Source organism: Schistocerca nitens, chromosome 8 (genome assembly GCF_023898315.1).
Source record: "Schistocerca nitens isolate TAMUIC-IGC-003100 chromosome 8, iqSchNite1.1, whole genome shotgun sequence".
Lineage (NCBI taxonomy): Eukaryota > Metazoa > Arthropoda > Insecta > Orthoptera > Acrididae > Schistocerca > Schistocerca nitens.
In genome coordinates this window covers 380,534,361-380,558,149 of record NC_064621.1, presented here as the reverse complement: position 1 = coordinate 380,558,149, position 23,789 = coordinate 380,534,361, and the positions used below count along the sequence as shown (strand labels likewise).

General features: G+C 41.1%; 1 protein-coding gene across 1 annotated transcript in view; it reads right to left on the bottom strand.

Moving 5' to 3' along the window:
- Nucleotides 1-19,569, bottom strand: part of LOC126199581 (uncharacterized) — a 252,274-nt gene extending 232,705 nt beyond the window's left edge. Inside the window, exons 1-2 of the mRNA XM_049936505.1 lie at nt 19,363-19,569; nt 9,200-9,306 (exon numbers count right to left, since the gene is read on the bottom strand). Of these exons, the coding sequence (XP_049792462.1) occupies nt 9,200-9,306; nt 19,363-19,525 (270 nt within the window). The 5' untranslated portion in view covers nt 19,526-19,569. The remainder of the gene's footprint in view (nt 1-9,199; nt 9,307-19,362) is intronic.
- Between the last annotated feature and the right edge of the window lie 4,220 nt (nt 19,570-23,789).

Genomic DNA, 23,789 nt, shown 5'->3' with positions numbered 1-23,789 from the left:
TTACATTGAGTATCGAAAACAATATAGCCAACTTAAGGCTATTCTTTGCATTGTGTAAGATTCTGTATTCTCTATGGAAATAAATAAGCACTCAGATATCGATAGTAACAATCTGAGGATGAAACATGGGAACGCGAGTCTAAGCATGGTTGTGAGACGAGGTCTGTCTGCGAGAGTAATATTTCAGTAGTGTTGGTCGAGAACTCGGAGACAGAAGACGTGTCACGCTGCCCTCGCGTCGGTGATGGCAGTTCTTACCACACTCAAGGCCTGATTTCATTTATATGACCAGGAAAGATTTAGATGGCTTAACTACGCTGGAAGAAGGAATTCAAGGTAAAATTCGCAAGCATGGCGTAAAGCGCAATTGCAGGGCTAGGCTCGTGATTGTTAGTCCCATTTTGCAATAATCCCACGTTTTGCTTGTCAGTTAAGGAAGACTCCTTATCCTCCAAATAATAATACTTATTCTTCAAAAAGGCTCAAATGGCTCTGAGCATTATGGGACTTAACTTCTGAGGTCATCAGTCCCCTAGAACTTAGAACTACTTAAACCTAACTAACCAAAGGACATCACACACATCCATGCCCGAGGCAGGATTCGAACCTGCGACCGTAGCGGCCACGCGGTTCCAGGCAGTAGCGCCTAGAACCGCTCGGCCACACCGGCCGGCAGTTATTCTCCACAACTAATTGACAAATATGATGTGGTTATTAAATGTTAATCTAATTTTGAAATTGAAATAATTCGTTAATCTGACACTAGGCCATTGTTGATATTTATAAGATCATTACCAGGCATTTCGCCAGTATTAAGACTTATCAAAGTATTATTGGTCATGACGATTTTTGAAGTTCTTAAATAGACTTAATTTATGAAATCCCTTTTTACAAGTTATTTATTGGGTAACAGGACCCAAGCAAACTCCTTTTTATTAAATTCATTCTTAGTAACAATAAGATTTAGCCGCTGCTGCTGCGAATTGCTGTAAACCACTTGGAAAAAGGCAGTCATCGAAAGGGGTGAGTGCAAAACTTAGAGTCAAATCAGACACACTGACACACCACAACATGTCATGTACTCTACTCCAGTAAATTTCGTTGCGCAAGCCAGATTATGTACACTTTAAATTCTTATTTAAATAGGCAGTCAGCTAGCTTATGCAAATGTTAGTTTTAAGTTTTTTATTTAACGATATGTTTAGGACTTAAATGACAGTGAAATTGAGACTCATACAACACTCACACAGTGTTATGCAGGGTAGATTCCGATTACTGATAGCTAAGGTTGCTTATCGAGTCCATTTTCACAGACGAACATAGGCTTTATTCGTTGTAGGTACGTTACAAGACAGAAAGACAAAGAAATAAAGGAAGAAAGAGTAAGAAAAAAAGAAAAGAGTGAGAGGTGTTGGGTTGGCGCAGTGCAGTGAGGCTAGATGAGACGGCATGGCAGCAAAGACTGGTCATGTTTTGCTTATTCACGTATCCGGAGTGACAGAGTCAAGTCATGTGAGGCCAAACACGAGCGATTCGGTGCTCCCTTCAGCATGAGAGTCGTGGCCGGTCAAATGTAGAGCGCTACAGCACCAGTGCTGACAGACCGTGCTGCTCAGTGTTGTTAGTTGACTAAAGGTACGTGACACGACTGTACGAAGATGCACGGCTGAGTGAACAATATTTGTCTGTCTTCTCGGGCGCTAGCCGCGTAAGGCCGTTGAGAACCTTGCGTGGCATTGAGTGAGGAGCTCCAAAACGCAACGGTTTTACACACACACACACGCGCGCGCGCGCACACACACACACACACACACACACACGTACACAAACTCACAGTCGAGGAGTCCACAGTACTGCATGCGGCAATATCGCAGAACGATTAACTGCAGTTGCGGAAGGACTCGATTCTGTCTCTGTGGAATTCTGGTCGAAGTTACCTAAGAAGCGTAACGCGATATTGACGGGAACAAGCAACATTCCAATGTGACTTCTGAATGAGAAACCCGCTGTGTATTCTATTGGCATTATTCCTCCCTACCCTGTGCAACTGCGTACTCAAGCACGTAGTAGCCTTCACACCGATAGTGAACAGAGAGAACAGATGTGTAAAAAATGCCGAAAAACTTTTAAGGTCAGGTTCATTTCGCCAAAATAAGAGGTCTGTTTATAATATCGAAGCTGAACAAGTTCTCATACCTCTTAAGATGTCCATTTTATAGTTAAGGTTAACTCGACCTTTTTACCGCATAAGGAACTTGTCGGTATTCTCTTGGGACATCCCATATATATGAGGTTTTTTGCTTCTAATGATCGTTCCTGTCATATCTCTGATTGCTGACCATTTCTCCTGGGACTCCCTATATATATCGTACACGCATATAAATTTCTTTTTCTCCTAATTCTTCCTAGTTCCTCCTCAATAGTTACCCAACCTGCTCACCCAATTTTTAACATTCTTCTGCTAACCTACATTTAAAAACTTACAGTGTTTTTAACTGCAGTGTATTATCTCATTTTTGTTTATGATGATCACTTGTTTGAGTCAGTGCTTAGAACATCTTTAGATCTATTGAAGTTGCAGGACAACCTATCAGCTATATGTGCTGCGCACAACCTCCGTAACTCGCTTGACAACGTCTCTGTTTCGGCATTGTCAGTGTTTTTCTGGCCAAATTGCAGAAGCCGTTGACTAATTTCATTGTCTCATTTCCTAATCTAACTTCATCTTATTTATGTCGTCTATAATCTATTATTTTATTTTGTTTTGCTGATACTCATCTAATCATCTAACAACTTCTTTTCAAGACACTATCCATTCCGTTCAACTGCTCTTGCAAGACATTTGCAGCCTCTGAAACAATTAAAGTCAGCAAACCGCAAAATTCTTATTCGTCTCCCTGAATTCTAATTACCTTTCCATACAGCTTCTCGATACATCCCTCTAGTACTCCCTTGTCAACTACACTTTTCTTTCATTTACTTCGACTCTTTTAACTGCAGCCTGTTTCTGTACTAATTGTAAATAACCTTTGGCCCTCTCTGTTTTATCATTGCTACCTACAAAATGAAATGGGAGATATGATTCTGCATGAAGAGTTTGACAGAGCACTGAAAGACCCAAGTCGGAACAAAGTCCCGCGAGTAGACAACATTGCATTAGAATTACTGATAGCCTTGGGAGAGCCAGCCCTGACAAAACCCTACCGTCTGGTGAGCAAGATATATAAGACAAGCGAAATAGCGTCAGACTTCAAGAAGAATATATAATTCCAATCCCAAAGGAAGAAGGTGTTGACAGATGTGAAAATTACCAAACTGTTGTTGTTGTTGTGGTCTTCATTCCTGAGACTGGTTTGATGCAGCTCTCCATGCTACTCTATCCTGTGCAAGCTTCTTCATCTCCCAGTACCTACTGCAACCTACATCCTTCTGAATCTGCTTAGTGTATTCATCTCTTGGTCACCCTCTACGATTTTTACCCTCCACGCTGCCCTCCAATGCTAAATTTGTGATCCCTTGATGCCTCAAAACATGTCCTACCAACCGATCCCTTCTTCTAGTCAAGTTGTGCCACAAACTTCTCTTCTCCCCAATCCTATTCAATACCTCCTCATTAGTTACGTGATCTACCCACCTTATCTTCAGCATTCTTCTGTAGCACCACATTTCGAAAGCTTCTATTCTCTTCTTGTCCAAACTATTTATCGTCCATGTTTCACTTCCATACATGGCTACACTCCATACAAATACTTTCAGAAATGACTTCCTGACACTTAAATCTATACTCGATGTTAACAAATTTCTCTTCTTCAGAAACGATTTCCTTGCCATTGCCAGTCTACATTTTATATCCTCTCTACTTCGACCATCATCAGTTATTTTACTCCCTAAATAGCAAAACTCCTTTACTACTTTAAGTGTCTCATTTCCTAATCTAATCCCCTCAGCATCACCCGATTTAATTCGACTAGATTCCATTATCGTCGTTTTGCTTTTGTTGATGTTCATCTTATATCCTCCTTTCAAGACACTCTCCATTCCATTCAACTGCTCTTCCAAGTCCTTTGCTGTCTCTGACAAAATTACAATGTCATCGGCGAACCTCAAAGTTTTTACTTCTTCTCCATGAATTTTAATACCTACTCCGAATTTTTCTTTTGTTTCCTTTACTGCTTGCTCAATATACAGATTGAATAACATCTGGGAAAGGCTACAACCCTGTCTCACTCCTTTCCCAACCACTGCTTCCCTTTCATGCCTCTCGACTCTTATAACTGCCATCTGGTTTCTGTACAAATTGTAAATAGCCTTTCGCTCCTTGTATTTTACCCCTGCCACCTTCAGAATTTGAATGAGAGTATTCCAGTTAACATTGTCAAAAGCTTTCTCTAAGTCTACAAATGCTAGAAACGTAGGTTTGCCTTTTCTTAATCTTTCTTCTAAGGTAAGTCGTAAGGTTAGTATTGCCTCACGTGTTCCAACATTTCTACGGAATCCAAACTGATCTTCCCCGAGATCCGCTTCTACCAGTTTTTCCATTCGTCTGTAAAGAATTCGCGTTAGTATTTTGCAGCTGTGACTTATTAAACTGATAGTTCGGTAATTTTCACATCTGTCAACACCTGCTTTCTTTGGTATTGGAATTATTATATTCTTCTTGAAGTCTGTGGGTATTTCGCCTATCTCATACATCTTGCTCACCAGATGGTAGAGTTTTGTCATGACTGGCTCTCCCAAGGCCATCAGTAGTTCTAATGGAATGTTGTCTACTCCCGTTGCCTTGTTTCGACTCAGGTCTTTCAGTGCTCTGTCAAACTCTTCACGCAGTATCTTATCTCCCACTTCATCTTCATCTACATCCTCTTCCATTTCCATAATATTGTCCTTAAATACATCGCCCTTGTATAAACCCTCTATATACTCCTTCCACCTTTCTGCCTTCCCTTCTTTGCTTAGAACTGGGTTGCCATCTGAGCTCTTGATATTCATACAAGTGGTTCTCTTCTCTCCAAAGGTCTCTTTAATTTTCCTGTAGGCAGTATCTATCTTACCCCTAGTGAGACAAGCCTCTACATCCTTACATTTGTCCTCTAGCCATCCCTGCTTAGCCATTTTGCTCTTCCTGTCGATCTCATTTTTGAGACGTTTGTATTCCTTTTTGCCTGCTTCATTTACTGCATTCTTATATTTTCTCCTTTCATCAATTAAATTCAATATTTCTTCTGTTACCCAAGGATTTCTATTAGCCCTCGTCTTTTTACCTACTTGATACTCTGCTGCCTTCACTACTTCATCCCTCAGAGCTACCCATTCTTCTTCTACTGTATTTCTTTCCCCCATTCCTGTCAATTGTTCCCTTATGCTCTCCCTGAAACTCTCTAAAACCTCTGGTTCTTTCAGTTTATCCAGGTCCCATCTCCTTAAATTCCCACCTTTTTGCAGTTTCTTCAGTTTCAATCTGCAGTTCACAACCAATATATTGTGGTCAGAATCCACATCTGCCCCTGGAAATGTCTTACAATTTAAAACCTGGTTCCTAAATCTCTGTCTTACCATTATATAATGTATCTGATACCTTTTAGTATCTCTAGAATTCTTCCAGGTATACAACCTTCTTTTATGATTCTTGAACCAAGTGTTAGCTATGATTAAGTTATGCTCTGTGCAAAATTCTACCAGGCGGCTTCCTCTTTCATTTCTTCCCCCCAATCCATATTCACCTACTATGTTTCCTTCTCTCCCTTTTCCTACTGACGAATTCCAGTCACCCATGACTATTAAATTTTCGTCTCCCTTCACTACCTGAATAATTTCTTTTATCTCGTCATACATTTCATCAATTTCTTCATCATCTGCAGAGCTAGTTGGCATATAAACTTGTACTACTGTAGTAGGCATGGGCTTTGTGTTTATCTTGGCCACAATAATGCGTTCACTATGCTTTTTGTAGTAGCTAACCCGCACTCCTATTTTTTTATTCATTATTAAACCTACTCCTGCATTACCCCTATTTGATTTTCTATTTATAACCCCGTAATCACCTGACCAAAAGTCTTGTTCCTCCTGCCACCGAACTTCACTAATTCCCACTATATCTAACTTTAACCTATCCATTTCCCTTTTCAAATTTTCTAACCTACCTGCCCGATTAAGGGATCTGACATTCCACGCTCCGATCCGTAGAATGCCAGTTTTCTTTCTCCTGACAACGACGTCCTCTTGAGTAGTCCCCGCCCGGAGATCCGAATGGGGGACTATTTTACCTCCGGAATATTTTACCCAAGAAGACGCCATCATAATTTAATCATACAGCAAGTTTAATAAGCCAGGGCTGCAAAATACTAACGTGAATTCTTTACAGACGAATGGAAAAACTGGTAGAAGCTGATCTTGGGAAAGATCAGTTTGAATTCCGTAGAAATGTTGGAACACGTGAGGCAATACTGACCTTAAGACTTATCTTAGAAAATAGATTAAGGAAACGCAAACCTACGTTTCTAGCATTTGTAGACTTAGAGAAAGCTTTTGACAATGTTGACTGGAATACTCTCTTTCAAATTCTGAAGGTGGTAGGTATCGAATACAGGGAGCGAAAGGCTATTTACAATTTGTACAGAAACCAGATGGCAGTTGTAAGAGTCGAGGGGCATCAAAGGGAAGCAGTGGTTGGGAAGGGAGTGAGACAGGGTTGTAGCCCACAAAATTTCAAAGAGTATATGTCAGTCAACAACGTCAAAAAATGGTTCAAATGGCTCTGAGCACTATGGGACTCAACTTCTGAGGTCATCAGTCCCCTAGAACTTAGAACTACTTAAACCTAACTAACCTAAGGACATCACACACATCCATGCCCGAGGCAGGGTTCGAACCTGCGACCGTAGCGGTCACGCGGTTACAAACTGAAGCGCTTAGAACCGCACGGCCACACCGGCCGGCAACAATGTCTAAAGCGTTTACTAAATCTACTAATTCTATAAAGATAGGTTTGCCATTCCCCAACTTAACTTCTAAGATACGTCGTACGGCTCCTACATTTCTCCAGATCCCAAGCTAATCTCTCACGAGGTTAGCGTCTACCACTTTTCTCATTCTCCTATAAGTAACTCGTGTCAGTATTTTACAAGCATGACTTATTAAAACGACATTTTGGTAATATTCGCACCTGTCAGCACTTGCTTTCTTTTAAATAGAAATTCTTCTTCAAGTCTGAGAGTATTTCGCCTTTGTGGTATATCTTGCATACACGATGGGTTAGTTTTGTCATGGATATCTTTCCAGAGGCTTTCAATACTGCTAAGGAGAATGTCCTCTACTCCACGGACTTCTTGCGACTCTCTCTTGCTCTGTCAAATTATCCTCACAGTACTAGATCTCCAGTCTCTCTCATCTACTTCTACTTCTCTTTGCATAATATTGTTTTCAAGTGTGTTTCCTTTATAAAGACCCTCTATGTTTTCTTTTCACCTTTCAGCCTTTCTTTCTTTTCTTAGTACAAATTCAAATCGGTGACTAGTAAGTTATACACAGAAGTGACAAAGTCATAGTATAGCGATCCACACATATGTAGATGGCGGTAGATGCTTTGGAAGTAGGGACTGGCACGTTACGAGAATAAGAGCGCACAAAAGATAAATACTGCAGGTCCACTAAACCGTCATCCTATATTCGGATTCAAGGTATAAAAGGAAAGTGCACAGGTCCTGTCATTTGTACTCAGGTGATTCACGAGGAAATGTTTCCGACGTGGTTATGACCGCACGACGGGAAATTAAGAGTTTGAACGTGGAATGGTAGTTGGAGCTAGTCGAAATTCAGTTAGTACACAAAATCCTTCACCGGCAACACTTTCGCAATCATGGAGGGCTATAGCGACGGCATGGCTGAATACTCCTGTAGAGGACTTCCAATGTCCAGTTAAGTCCTTGCCATGTCGAGTCCCTGCACTACGCCGTGCAAAAGGAGGGCCGATATGGTCTTAGTAGGCATCCCATGACTTTCGTCACCTCAGTGTAATTAGAGTTATTTATGAATTCTAACACAGTCAATAACGTTTTGCATTAGGTAATAAACGCGATTTGAGGCTTAAAGTTCGTGATGCATTGAAGTGACAAAATCAATATATCTTCCGACAAAAAGATACTTATAATTCTTTTTAAATAAAATTGGTGACTCAGTGGTGCCTACAAACATTAAATCACTATGTACATGCATAGGAATTTGCAGAGCTCTGTCAGTAGCAGATAGAAGTGACAGGTGTGAAGTTCGTGTGAACTTAGTGGTCATGGCCTAGCACTTCACCTACACGTTGCCCTTCGAGCTGATAAATTCTGCATCTATCCTCACCTACTATATGGAGGGGGCGGGGGGCATAGAATAGCGAAATGTTGAAATTTCGTTTTGTCGTCTTACGAATACTTCATTTAGTGTTCTTCTGTTGTAAGGAAGTGAGCAGTGACCATAAACAACTCACGGGAATGAAAATTATTTGGTGTCTCATATCTACTGAGAGTACAGATTTATTTGGGAGAAGACTGGTGAAAAGAATGTACTATGACATGGTTAGGAGATTATTCTAATACTCGTCTTCTTGTGGGTCGAGATTTGAACCCTGCACTTCCCAATTAGATATACTATGTCTTAACACATTCGATCACCAATGAAGGCAGGTGCATGTTTGTTTTAGGTCTTAATTCCCGTACAGGGAGTAGCGATTCTTCGCGTTATTATGCTGGACTCTTCTTCATACTGAATGGTAACTAAAGGAGACATGGCCTAAATACCAGTCCAATATTGAGCGTAGAAATTTTTCGACACCATGTTATTAGTTGGCCTGTCGAAGTGGAGGTCCTAAGTTAGGCATAGATGAGTCCATTTTGGACGTCAATAGTTGATGTAGTAATCTGAGTAAACAGTGATTAAAATTTCGTTTAGATATCCGGTTTATAACTCTTGCACAGCATGAGATATGATAGTGATACTGCTGTACTACAATTTCTAACTCATTTATATATCAATCAGTGTTTCTCCTTAATCCATTTCTGAATTTTGGGTACTAAAATCTCAAACATACTTACAGGATACTTTTTTATTAAACTTAAAATATTTACGTACAATATTTCCTTGTGAGTATTGTGCAGATTGACTGCAGCGACTGATAATGTGTTCCCTCGGTGCAACGGAAGAAATAAATCTTACTTACCTCTAGGTATTCTGGTTTTTGGATCATTATCGATGGATACGGTCCAATCCAAGACCGGAAGATTGGACCGAACCTCTTGATCACCTCGTCAAATTTGCGCATCCGATCTGCAACAAAGGACACGAAAAACATAATAAGTCTTCCAACTGATAACGTCTCTATACAGTTAAATAACAACATTAAGTTTCGTTGCCGCTTCTTTCTCATTTTTTTTATATCCGATTGGATATATCTGCGGGTATGTGTTTGTATTTCAGGACAGGTGAATAGGTCGATCAAAAGAATTAAAAATATAATATTCCACTGTTAAGCTTGTCAAAGGCACATAAGGCCTAGTTTGAGTACTCCAAACAAATGGAAAATTGAACATTAAATACGTTCATCATTCAATTTTATTTTCCTCTCTGAAGAAGGAACCCATGAAAAAAGAATAAACGCAACGAAAAGTCTGCACTTTACCGTTGTTCTTTCAAGCACATACTTCTGTTGGAAGGGCTTTAAAAGAGAAGACATAAGTAAAATTGAGAAACCAACAATCAGGAACAGAAAACAGTTACCGTACACAAATTCATTGACACCAAATAAATCCAAGAATTTTAAACTGACGACACTATAGATACTTCTGTTAAAAGGCTAGGGCGTTAGGAGGTACAGTAAACTCTTATACCGTAGGAATGTTTACAGACATGAAATCAGGCGTCGGGGGTGTAAGACGATCAATGATAGAAACTGCATTTTGTAGTTCATCATCAAAATGGCCAACTACTTCTACCTTAGTAACACCCAATAACGAAATTAACAACAATGTAAAGAATAAAAACAAGTCTTGCATGTAGCCCAGTTTCGTTAATTTTTTTTTGTCAACTAAGCGGTATTTCACAATGGTTAAAGATATTGGAGTGTGAAGAAAATTCTAGTCTGCCTATCCGAATGTAGGTTTCTGTGGTTTCCAACCACTTCAGGCTAAATACAGAAACCGTTTGAAATCGCTGCTGCCGATTTCGTCCCTCGCCAGTGATCAATTGCAATAGTTTTTCAGCGGCTGATGAGTTGCCTGTCGGCTACAAGCTAGATTCTAACATGGCTTCTTAGTATCTAATCTATTATATGTTATTATTTGTCTTCTTTACAATCCATCTTTTATGCGAATTTGGTTTTTAGACAATTTTTTACATTGTGACCCCTGGGAATCGAAAAAAAAAAAAACACATCCACAAAGGGGACATTATTATCACATTTAGCAGAAGTTTACGTATGCTGAAAATGATAGAACTGACCTCCAGTTTTGTATATGGCACACCTACTTAGGTAGGCGAGCCGGGGATGAGGGGGTGCGTACAGTTTAGTTGAATTTTGTATCTTACGTTAGGTATGATAGAGGAAATTAATTTGTAAATCTTTCTTAAATAATATTTTAACTATGCACTATGATTTTTCTGACCATAGTATGGCCTGATGATGGTACTTGGTGCAGAAACCAGAAGTCATTAGCAAAATACGAGGGCGATAACTGACTAAAGCAAATGAAGTTTTCTTTGATTGCATTGGTCGCGTTTCCCGCCGACAGTACATCGGGAATATGTAAGTTAGCATTTTGTGTTTAATTGTCTTTCTCATAGAATTTAGCACCTATTTTCTTTGTCATGAGGCGAGAATTTGTAAATAGGACAGTAATAATAAGAAAAATGTACAACGTTCCAAATGTCCGAAACGTCTCACGGAATCCGCTCGTGGTGACGGGTGAGGAATGAACGCCTCAGGTTAGCTTGTCTGTACCACACGTTATGGTCTGACTGCTTTGTTTTCTTAAATTGTGGGCAGCATTTACAGTTAGTAAAATTTTTTGTGGAAGTGTAATTATTGGTGAATTTGAAAGAAACCATGAAAGATTCACCACCAAAACCGATTTGTCGCTGTGAGTGGTCTCTGATGTTGATAAAAACGAGATAACGTACGTAAACACTGATATGAACAGGCCGTTATCGCCTACGGGAGGTGATGATAAGTCAGCCTGTTCCGCCGATAAAAAGAACAGCTTCAAAGTAGCTATTAACTGGCTGCAAAATATCGTAAAATACGAAGGTCGAAAATTTAGGTGCGTCCACATATAATTGATTACATCCACATACATAAATGGGCTCCGAACATTTCTACTTTTTGTTATGATTTCCCTCGAAGTACTTGTGATAATGCGAGGTAACACACCACTGAACGCTTTTACGACCTCTGATTAGAGCTAGCTCCGCAATGAAGTTTTTATCTTCTCATTATTTAAAAACGTTGACAACGACGGCTTTGTTTATATACCAAGAATGTGATGTGAGGTCATGGGCTCTCGTGAAATGAAACGTTAACAGCTCATAGCTTCCCTCGTCGTAGTTTCTGAATTGGACGCATCAGTTACTAAAGTATTGGACAATTCACGCTGGAATCTGTTATCCTTATATATCATTTCGGTCACAAAATTGCCTTGCCGCCGGTAGACAGAATTTGTTTCTCGGTTATGGGGATCTGATAGAAGTCGCTACATGAATTAGACACAACACTGATGTATTGTATTGTATGTTAACCGGGGACCTAGAAACGACGGAGAGGCTCCGTCCCCGTCGCAGCCACAGTGGTCCACAACCCCACGACGTCTACCGCAGTCCACAGTCCACTTCACCCCTCCGCTGCCCAACACCGAACCCAGGGTTATTGTGCGGTTCGGCCCCCGGTGGACCCCCCAGGGAACGTCTTACACCAGACGAGTGTAACCCCTTATGTTTGCCTGATAGAGTAAAGGTGGTGTACGCGTAAATGGAGAACTTGTTTGCGCAGCAATCGCCGACATAGTGTAACTGAGGCGGAATAAGGGAAACCAGCCCGCAGTCGCCGAGGGAGATGGAAAACCGCCTAAAAACCATCCAGAGACTGGCCGGTTCACCGGACATCGACACAAATCCGCCGGGCGGATTCGTGCCGGGGACCAGGTGCTCCTTCCCGCCCGGAAAGACGTGCGTTAGACCGCACGGCCAACAGGGCGGGCACACTGATGTAAGTATCCCATGGTACCAAGCAAACTGTCGCAGTGGCGAAACCACTAGACGAGGGGGGAGCACGATTTGAATATACGTCTGACCGACTAGCCTGTCACTAGAGATACCCTATCTCGTCCTCGACCAGGTAATGACCACCATAATGACCCCACATCAACCATCATAGTACTGGAAACGCTGTTCACCTTCCTTCATATAAAAGACGTACTTAGGATATATTGATCCCCAGGCTGAACCCGTTCTGATAGAAAACCTACAAGTACTGCGTTTGCGAAAAAATATTCGAATTAAAAGTCAACTACAGCTGGTCCGCTCTGAGGTAAACGCTGCGCTTCGCGATAAAAACAATCTCGATCTTATAGCAGGCACTATATCAGATACTGTAACGGCAGCAGTATTGGCCAAAATGCGTGAAACTGTTGAGGCCAATACTGCCGAAATTACAGCACTAAAAAAGTCTGTGTCTGAATACGAGAAAAAGGCACGAGAGTTGGAAGTGAAACTATCTGCCGCAACTGACGAACTAGAACAGTACCAAAGGCGAAATAGTCTACGACTGTTTGGAGTAGTAGAAAATAAAGAAGAAGACACGGACAACCTGCTTATACAGGTTGCGCGTGAAAAATTAGGCGTAGAAGTGACCAAGGCAGACATTGACAGGAGCCATCGGGTGGGACGAAAACTACCAGGTGCCACCAAACCTCGTCCAATAATAATTAAATTTATCTCGTACCGAAAAAGGGCAGAGATCTTTACCCAGAAGAAGAAGTTAGCAAGGACAGGGCTTACAATAAGGGAAGATCTGACACACGAACGGCTAAAGATTTTAAACAGTGCCATATCCCATTTCGGTCTTCAGAATGTGTGGACTCAGGATGGCAGAGTAATCATTAAGACAGCAGCTGGAAAGAAGACAGTCACAAACATGACAGAACTGAATAGTATTAAGTGAAGCTACTCGAGCCAAAAGTGCAAACTTAACACCATTTGCAAATTGTAACAGCCCTATACTCAGATATAGTCTTGTAATTTTATTAATTTTTTAATTATACCCATATTTGTACCTTCAACTAATTGTTTTTGTAACTGTATTAACTTTTCACTATTTTTTGTGTCTGTAGCTCTAACCATTACTTAATTTTAGTTACTGCTAATACTTTTTTCATCTTCTCAGTTTATTCTCTTCCGTTCTGAATTAGTTCTATTGCAATTATTAGTCTCTCCTTTAGTTCATTAATCACCCATCTCTTCGGTTTAAATTGTTCATAACAAAAATCACTATCAGTATCACTTTAGCAAATTTCAATCTAATTGTAGCTTCCTACGATAATCACTACCAGCATCACTTTAGTAAATTTCAATTTAATTCTAGCTTCCTACGATAATCTATTAATTATTAAGCTTACTTCTCTCTGCTGGCAGCATCGGCCTCTTAAATCACTCCCTTTTCCCTTATTTCCACCCTAAGCTGTTTCAAATACGCTAATTACATTTCTCCTCGTACGACAGAGGATACACAGTGACACACAGCCGTCACTGTTTTGGTCATATTCTCCTTGCACCGAATACCACTAATCCATTTTCTATACTCCCGCAACCTCAGGAAATCTCTAGCAGTCGCCTTTCTTTCGGCACTCACGATGTCACACACAGGGCGTGCAAAATCTCGGACACCCCTGTGTTATGTCACTTGGCGGAAGCAGCGGCCAGTGCCCCTCGCGGCAGGTAGTGCCTAACAAAGGGACAAACCAGTCTGCCACCCTACTTCAGGCTGCTCAGCGGAACGCGTCAGAGCTTTTAGCAGCTCACTGCAACATCCAGTCTTTACCTGCACATTACGAAGAACTTAGCCTCCTCTTCAACCAACTAAACTACCACGTAATCCTCTTATCCGAAACGTGGTTGAAACCACACATATCCTCTGCATCTATTCATCTCCCAGGGTACACATTTCTTAGGGCAGACAGATCAAAAAAGCGAGGTGGCGGCGTCGGCGCGTATATACGAACAGATCTCAAAGCGAAAGTCTTATGTACGTCAAATCCTGCTGAAGAAAAAGAGGCTGAATTCATGTTCATTGAAATAAATATACAAAGTCGGAAATTCTTGACTGGCGTCGTGTACAAGCCGCCAAAAATAAGCTCAATGAGTTCCTTCCAGTCGGAATTACATTCACTTCAGTGTCAATACGAACATGTCATCGTAATGGGTGACTTGAACATAGACCTGCTAAGAGACACTCCCTCCGCAATAAACCTAAGAAGACTGTTTAGTTGCAATAGCATGAACATTGTTCCATTACAACCTACACACCATACGGCGCACAGTCATACTCTTATAGACGTAATCGCAACGAAACAGACTGACAAAGTAAGAGATGTTGGTCAAACATCGGCCCCTGGCCTCTCAGCACATGATGTAATATTCCTGGCCTACTCTGTGCAGCCCCCAAGGATCAAATCGCGTTACATAACTTGTAGGAACATGAAACGTATTGACCTTGACGCTCTAACAGCCGATTGCTCAGAAATCTCATGGCATCAAATAATCAGAAAACCCACAATCGACGGCAAAATTAATGAACCTGGTGATAAACTCACTGCCCTCTATGACAAACATGCACCTGTGTGCACAATCCGTGTAAGAAAATCTCCTGCTCCATGGCTGACAGCTGAATTACGTCAAATGATGACTAATAGGGATGCTGCCCACAGGCGTTTCAAGGCAGATCCGAAACCCGAGCGTTTCGAAGAATATAGAAAGCTACGGAACAGAGTGAAACAATGCATTCGCAATGCTAAAATCAGGCACGCTCGCTCCCTTGTATGCAGCAATCTGACGCCCACGACTCTATGGAAGAATCTCCGTAGCTTGGGGGTCGGAAAGGCAAAATCGGAAACCACTTTTCATGTGTCAGCTAACGAATTAAATGAATTCTTCTCTGCACCTCTGAATACCAGCACAGCTGATAATTACCGTCCACAAGAATCCCTAAACAGGATAACTAACAACAATACCTTCCATCTAAAACATGTAACAACAAATACGGCAAGAAAAGCAATAATGAGAATCTCTTCTGATGCAATAGGCAACGACAGTATCGGTATAACCATGATTAAGAATGTTGCCGATATCTTAGTGCCTGTCTTAACTGACATATTTAATTTTTCCCTCGTGAACGGAATATATCCCACTGCATGGAAAAGAAGCCTAATTCGACCCATCCCTAAGATCGAAAACCCGCAACTGCCTAGTGATTACCGACCAATTAGCATACTGCCTGCTGTTTCCAAAGCACTTGAGTATATTGTTCATGACCAAATCACTGAACACTTGCATGAATTCAGCCTATATGGCAAATTTCAATCCGGTTTCCGTAAACATCACAGCACAAACACTGCTCTAATTAAAGTAACTGATGACCTGAAATATGCCATCGACAATCGAAAAGCAACAATATTGACGCTACAGGACTTCAGCAAAGCTTTTGACACTGTTAACTTTGACATAATGCTCAGAAAAATGCAACAGCTTAATTTCTCTGAAAGTGCAATGAGATGGTTTGAAAGCTACTTAAAAGACAGACAGCAATGTGTTGTCTGCGTAAATGAAAAATCTTCCTGGAAACATGTTTCCTCGGGAGTGCCACAAGGATCAGTCTTAGGACCACTTTTGTTTTCTTTATATGTCAACGATATTTCATCGGTTATGTCCTCCTGTAAATATCATTTCTATGCCGACGACCTCCAGCTCTACCTAAGCGTCAGACCTGAAGATGTAAACACTGCAATCGCTCAGATGAATGATGATCTGTCTTCAGTAGTGACATGGGCGAAAACCCTGGGGCTTAAACTAAATGCAAAAAGACGCAAGTAATCTTAATAGCCCATCAGAAATTAATAAGTTCAGATTTCCGCGAACGGCTACCTCCTATTCTGCTCGACGGTACTCCAATACCATATCAGAAAACAGTGAAGAACTTGGGTGTAACTTTGGATGAGCATCTCAACTGGGCGGAGAATACAGTCGCAGTGTGCCGAAAGACGTCTGCTTGTCTCTATGCTCTCAAAAAGTTTCGGAACATATTTCCACAGGACTTGAAACGCCAGCTCGTGCAAGCACTCGTTCTACCGAACCTCCACTATTGTGATGTGATTCAACAAGGCATGAGCAGTGAAAACAAAAGACGGCTAGAGCTAACCATGAATGCCTGTGTGCGTTACACCTGCAACATTCGCCGATACGATCATGTTAGTGCTTCATACTCCCAGCTAGGGTGGCTGCGGCCGGACAAATTGCGCGACTACCACACTCTATGTCTACTCCACCGACTCCTCGAGGCGCAAACACCCCAGTACCTTGCTTCAGAGATTAAAAACCTGTCATGTCATCATAATCGAAACACGAGGTCACTCTTATTTGGTATCCTAACTGTGCCCACTCACAAAACAAAAACTTTTGCAAACTCCTTCTCAGTTGCCGCTGTCCGCCTCTGGAACAAACTGCCCCTTACCTTGCGCAAAATTCAATCTCCTGCTGCTTTTAAGAAGAAGTTGAAGCATTTCCTACTATCATCCTCATAAAGTTCTCCACAAAATTAATGTACAAGGACAATCCCCTCATCTGTCAAATGGCAAAGCTAGCGTCTCCTATGTTGCTCCTGAGATGCCTTCCTCTTCATCTATCTCTATTAGCCACGTAATATTCTTTTCCTTTATATTTCCTTAATTGTGTTTCATCATGTCTCTCTATTCTTCTCCTCCCTTCACCATGAGTCTCCCTCATACTCCCTGCTGCCAGCACTCCTATGTCAAATCTGTCTGTTCAATAATGTCTAATTATAACAGTACTTGTGATCTAAGAATATAAACTCTATATGTATGTATTTTTCCAGGTGTACCTTTCAAATTGTTTATTTCACTTTTTGTACTAGATGTAGTTTAACATGCCTACTAAAACATATGAATGTAAAATAAGTAGAATGCCTGGTTAGATGTAAGAGAGGGCCTGATGGCCCTAATCTTGCCAGGTCAAATAAATCAATAAATAAAAAATAAATAAATAAAAACTACACAGTATTTGTGGTTTATTACGAGGGGCGTTCAATAAGTAATGAAACACTTTTTTTTTCCTCTGTCATTTTCTGTTGACAAAGAGCAGAATTTGCTGTGGGACATCGTGGAATATTCCTGCTCCAGCTCCTATAGTTTCATGACGTTCCGATGTGTGGCGGCGCTATACGTAGCCTTCAAAATTGTAGGCGTTTGTAGTGGAGGTGGGTTCCAAGCGGAGAGCTATCATTGAGTTTCTTTTGTTGGAAACCCAGAGCATCACAGATATTTGCAGACTCATGGAGAATGTCTACGAAGGCCTGGCAGTGAATAAAAGCACGGTGAATTGTTGGAAAGACGTCTGTCATCTTCACAACAAGATTGCGCTAAACCTTCCGAACTCCCGTGTGCCAACCGGCTGCTGCAAGCTGTGACTCCTGCCATGTTGGGAAGTGCGGACGCCCTCATTCCAAATGATCAACGGCTCACAACAGAACACTTAACTGCTCAAGTGAAGGTCTCTGTTGGTAGTAGTGACACAGTCGTCCACCAGCTGCGGTACACGAAGCTGCCCGCCCACTGGGTTCCTCGCCGCCTAGCAGAAGACCCTTTAAGAACTTCCACCTGTTTGGCCCAACCAGGGACGCACTCAGCGGGAAGCAGTACGTGGGTGATGAGAAGGTTGGTTCGGACATTAGAGTGGTACCATGCGGGCATACAGGCCCTCTTAGCAAGGTGGCGCAAAGCCGTCGCATTAAACATAGATTATGTTGAAAAGCAGGATTTTGTAGCCAGAAAGATCGGGAATAATGTGTTGCACTGCATTCCTGAATAAAATCAACATGCTTTCAGAAAAAAAGAGTTGCATTAATATTGAATGCCCCTCGCAAATAATTGTAAAAAAATTACAGCACCGTTTAATTTTTAATAAAAGATGAAAAGAAATGCATTCATTAAGGTATTCCAGACAATTTATTAAAAAAGTTACGGACAAATACGTTTTTCTAAAAAAAAATTTGAGATTAATGTGGGTGCAAAAATCAGTATTTCAATTTTAAGAATAAAATATTATATTTTATTATTTATTTAATTAATCATGCAGAATAGCCCACCGCCTTGAAATGTAAGGTGGGTCAGATATTTCCAAATGTAACAGCAAAGACTTCTTATTGTTACAATCTTATTGGTATGCAGCTGTTAATGCTGTTATAATCATATAAAAAACTTATTGTATAATAAATTCTCTAGGGTGCAGAGAATTTAATGTTCTCCAATCGTTAAAGCGGTTCTATATAATCTACTTCTGCCTAGTTTAGGAGAATATGATTTATATAATGGAAATCTCAAAAAGAAATAAATACAGTAAGTATGGTGAGAATAAGTTGTAATATTTAGAGGAAAGTGGTATATTGTATTCGGATGTGTAATATAGTCTAAGTAGCTCGTTGGTTGACAGTAGCCTGTTTCTACCTATTTCAGGCGAGAAGGTCTCGGTACGACCTCGAGCTGTTCTCATCTACAATAGTGTGTGTTTAGTGTACTGATATGTTTTTGGAGTGTTTCATGTCAGGACACTACATGATATTCAGTAGTTGCTTGTTTCTCTACTTGTTGATATTTGAGGTATATTCTATGTGATACCTGAGATAAATACACACCTGGAGTTATATAGATTATATACTGGTTGAGCATCTGATACACGGAATTTTAGCTTTACATAAAGAACACACTTATGAATGTAAATTTATTAGTAGAAACAGAATGTAGTTCATTACTTCTTCAGTGCAGTATTCCTTAAATAACTTCATGCATTACTTTACATTACTATAAGCAAGCACCTATGTTAGACAATAGTCATTCAGCAAAAGGAATGTATGAACCATCATTTGTGTACTCGCTGAATGAAATCGCCATAAATAGAAGATAACCTGCGGTAGATGATTATTTTTTAATTCGAAAATCGAGTGGGAAACGAAACGATCGACTAGTTCGAGATCCGCTCTGCACTTATTTTTCCAACGACGCAGTGGGAAAGATATTTTAAAACTGAGACTAACTGAAAACTTCAACTCACCCTCTCGCTTCGTAAGGAATGCGATGTACGTAGTCCCTATAAAAGGCAGGGCTACGAGGCCAGGAAGCCTTTCGACCTGCCTCCAGCGCCATTTCCTGGAGATGATGCTCGCAGACACTGCGACCACAACGGCCGCCAGTAGCAGTGCCGTTATGTCCAGCATCCCCGAGGGCCGTCGGAGCGAGATCCCGCCAACGTTCTACACGCCGACTGAGTGCAGCGCGCTGTGGAGACCGGTCGCTTTCAAGGCTGCCCGCGGCTCGACCTCTGGACCGGTCCAAACTCCACGCAGCAGCTGATTCACAGTGACGCTGCACTCTGCGGCCGGTGTTCTCCAAAACACCTGCTCCTATCACTCACAACGTACACACAGGTAAGTTTAAGAGCTCGGTTGGTTGGTTTGGTGGAGGGGACCAAACAGCGATGTCATAGGTCCCATGGGATATGTCAAGGAGGGGGAAACAAGTCAGTCGTGCTTATTCAAAGGAACCATACCGGCAGTTACCTGAAGGGATTTAGAGAAATTACGGAAAACCTAAATTAGGATCGCTGGACGCGGGTTTGAACTGTTGTCCTCCCGAATGAGAGTTCAGTGTGCTGACCACTGCACCACCTCGCTCAGTAAAAGTTCGATGATTCACACTTACCGACAGATGGTGTTATTTAGCCCTACCACATTCGGTACTCAAACAGAAAAACTGAGTAGTCTGACTGTGAGTAAGGTTTAGAAACTTTGTTGTTGTTGTGGTGGTGGTCTTTAGTCCGAAGACTGGTTTAATGCAGCTCTCCATGCTACTCTCTCCTGTGCGAGACTCTTCATTTCCGAATAACTACTGCTTCTGAATCTGCTTACTGTATTCATCTCTTGGTCTCCGTATACGATTTTTACCCCCCCCCCCCCCTCCCACTTCCACCAGTACTAACTTGATGATCTCAAAATGTGTCCAATCAATCGATCTCTATGCAATTTTGTCATATGATGACATGTTGGAGACCGTGGCTGTTTTTGAAGACAAATGTTGATGGTGTTAGGACAGCAACCAGCCACAAATTTACTTTGAGTTCCTTTATTCAAAGGAAACCGTTACCGGTTTCGAATCGTTGCGATTCATCATCAGACGGTTTACACGCTTTCTTTCTACATTTGGTGTGTTTTTATAGATTAATTGTCGTGAAAATTTGGTTTCGAGTGTTTGTTTCCATAACGTTCATCCAATCGATGTAAATGCATTCACACTGCATCCTCGTTGTTGCACACGTAATAATTCTCACTGTACACTTTAGATTTGTCGCTGAGATCATTCCAACCACGCACCACATGTTTTGTACCAAAACATTTGCGGCCACATGGTCAATTACTGATGCAGTCATTGTAGTAAACCTTGTTGCGCTATTGACCGATAGGGACATGCCAAAACCTTGCAGAATGTTTATGAAGGTGCTGCTGGATTCATTTATGATATTAGTGCTGATGTTAATCTCCCCACACAGAGTTATGTTGACCTTTGTACTTGAGACTTTATCTAGAACTTCTGTTAATTTATTGAAAAAAGTGTCCACACTATCACTGGGAGATCTGTACACACACAAAATAATTAATTTCTTGGTGATATCAAGCCCTGTTAATTGAATAGCTGATATTTGAAAGTGTTTGTCTTCACTTACTGTACTGAGGTCATGTCTTGATATGAACTGTGTTCCTTTTCAGATATAAACGCATGATCCTCAACCCCTTGAAGTAGTTCTGCAGTAAGAGTTTGCCCTTTCATACAATGATAATACTACACATTGTATTTCTGTATCTCTACACCAGTGCTCAGTAATACAAACTACGATGCAGTTGAAAGATTCTAATAGTTTTGTTTTATTTTTTATTGACTGCATGTTTTGGTGGAGGATTGTTAAGTCTGTGAAATGCCCCATGTTACTCTTTCCAGTGGTTTGTTCTTCTTTGTGACATCTGGTATGTGTGATATCTGAAGTGTGAAAATCTGCATTGTGAGTGATTGTTTCAGTATTTTTCAAATTTATGGAGATACTCTTTACGCAGGGGAACCTGTTGTCTGGATTTATCCTAAAAAAAGACCTACTTTTCCTACCTATAACAACAGGTATTTGACCATGTGTGGCCTGAGATCCACCCCCTATAGTTTCATGAATCAGCTGTACCAATCTTGCCTTCCCAGTCCTGTTTAGGTGTAGGCCATTCCTAGTGAAGCCCCATCTGTTGATAGTCCTGATGGGCACCAGAGAAACATGAGCAAAGTTGGCTGTCCTCAGAGCCACCCCTAACCCCACATTGATTCGCCTCACAGCTACATCAAGGTGTGGTCGATCATGACGCCAGAACAGCTCAACATAGTGTATGTTGGTGCCATGAGTCAGGGAAGTATCTTGTCCAGGTCACCACCTATGTCATATGCCCCATCCCTGTCCAAACTTTTTCTCACCACACACACTAACACTACATGGTCCTCTATGTAAAGTCTTTACATAAAGACCATAGGTCCTCTATCACAAGACTTAACCCTGCATTTGGCTTGAAGATACTGGTGGCCTGGTACGCTGCCCCTAAACTTTCCTGTAGCTGAGGGCCTACATCTCGCCCATGGCTACTACCTAGCAGCAGCACTTTCTTCTTCCTAAGACTTTGTACATTCCTAGGCTTCTTGGCCTCAGTTGGCGTGTGCTGTAAATTTCCTGCTCCTCGTTCTACCTGAAGCTCTTCTCCACTTAACTCTTGCAGTGGTAGATACCTGTTTTTGGTGTTGATGATAAAACTGTCAGACTGTGTCCTCTTTCTTCCTATCCTCCTATCAGCTGCCAGTTCCCAACCACCCTCCTCCCCCCTATCTCTGTTGATCCTTATGAGTTCCTTTCTTGCTTTCTCCAACTGTGCCTCAAGGGCACAGATTTTCCTTTCCTGTTCCCCAATCAAAACATTCTTCCCACTGCATCCCCCTCCCCTCCCCCAGTGAAAATATTTCCTACAAGACTGGCAACAAAGCCCTCTACTCTCTACCCTATAACTGCTCCCACATTTCTAACTCATGGTCAATTTCGAAAGAATAATTAAGATTACTGAACGTTTTAAATTTTTCAACGACGCGAGATTGGCTATGTGTAAAAAAAGAACCACGCAAAGGTCTTACGTGCGGTTGTTGTTTTTGTACTGATTCAGAGATACAGTGACAGAATAATGAACTTGTAATTACTTTGCTTTTAGAGAATTTACGTTATCAGGCGTGTTTGGTCAGGTTTTTAAACGTTTATATTTCGGAAAATGTAGACCTAGATGGCATTTATCTAACTAGTAAACAATACGAAATGTGTTACTTAAATACGGTTTAGAAACATTTAATTACACTTTTATTGTGACAATAGAAACTGATGAAACTAGTAGCTGTCTTTTTTAAACGAATTTTGCACTATCAAGAAAACTTGAATAGAATTTGTTGTGTTTATGTCACGTAAAATTTCGGGTTGTGTCGCGATTCTCGGGACTTCATCTAAAGAACAAGTTTTTTCAAGAACAAGCTCTGCTGGGACGATAATATTCAGTTTTGTGACAAGAACGGACACTAAAGCAAGTAAACAAAACAAAGAAAATTTAAATTTGACACTATTTCCTCTTAAATAAATTCTTTTAGCGGGCGAAGAAAATACCTGTGATGTCACTCGGCGGCCATCTAGCGCCAGTAAAAGTTCATAAATGGCATTTTCAAGGTACTGAAATACCAGGAGCGAAAACAGGTGTAGGATTCGTTATGAATAGGAAGGCAGGGCAGAGAATCTGTTACTGCAAACAGTTCAGTGATAAGGCTGTTCTTACCAAAATCGACAGCAAACCAACACTGACAACGACATTTCAGGTATACATGCTGACATCACAAGCTGAATATGAAGAGATAGAGAAAGTATATGAGGATATTGAAAGGGAAATACAGAACGTACAGGAACATGAAAATCTGTCATTGCAGACTGGAATGCTGTTGTTGGGGAAGGAGAAGAAGAAAAGGTTACAGGAGAGTATGAGCTTGGGACAAGGAATGAGAGAAGAGAAAAACTGATTAAGCTCTGTAATAAATTTTAAGTAGTAATAGCGAATACTCTGTTCAAGAATCACAAGAGGAGGTGGTATAGTTGGAAGAAGCCGGGTAATACGGGAAGATTTCAGTTAGATTACGTCGTGGTCAGACAGAGATTTCGAAAACAGATGCTGGATTGTAAGGCGTACCCAAGATAAGATATAGACTCAAATAACAATGTAGTAGTGATGAAGAGTAGACTGAAGTTTAACAGATTAGTCAGGAAGAATCAATACGCAAAGAAGTGAGATACGGAAGCACTAAGGCATGACGATACATGCTTGAAATTCTCTAAGGCAGTAGATACAGCAATAAAGAATAGCCAAGTAGGCAGTACAG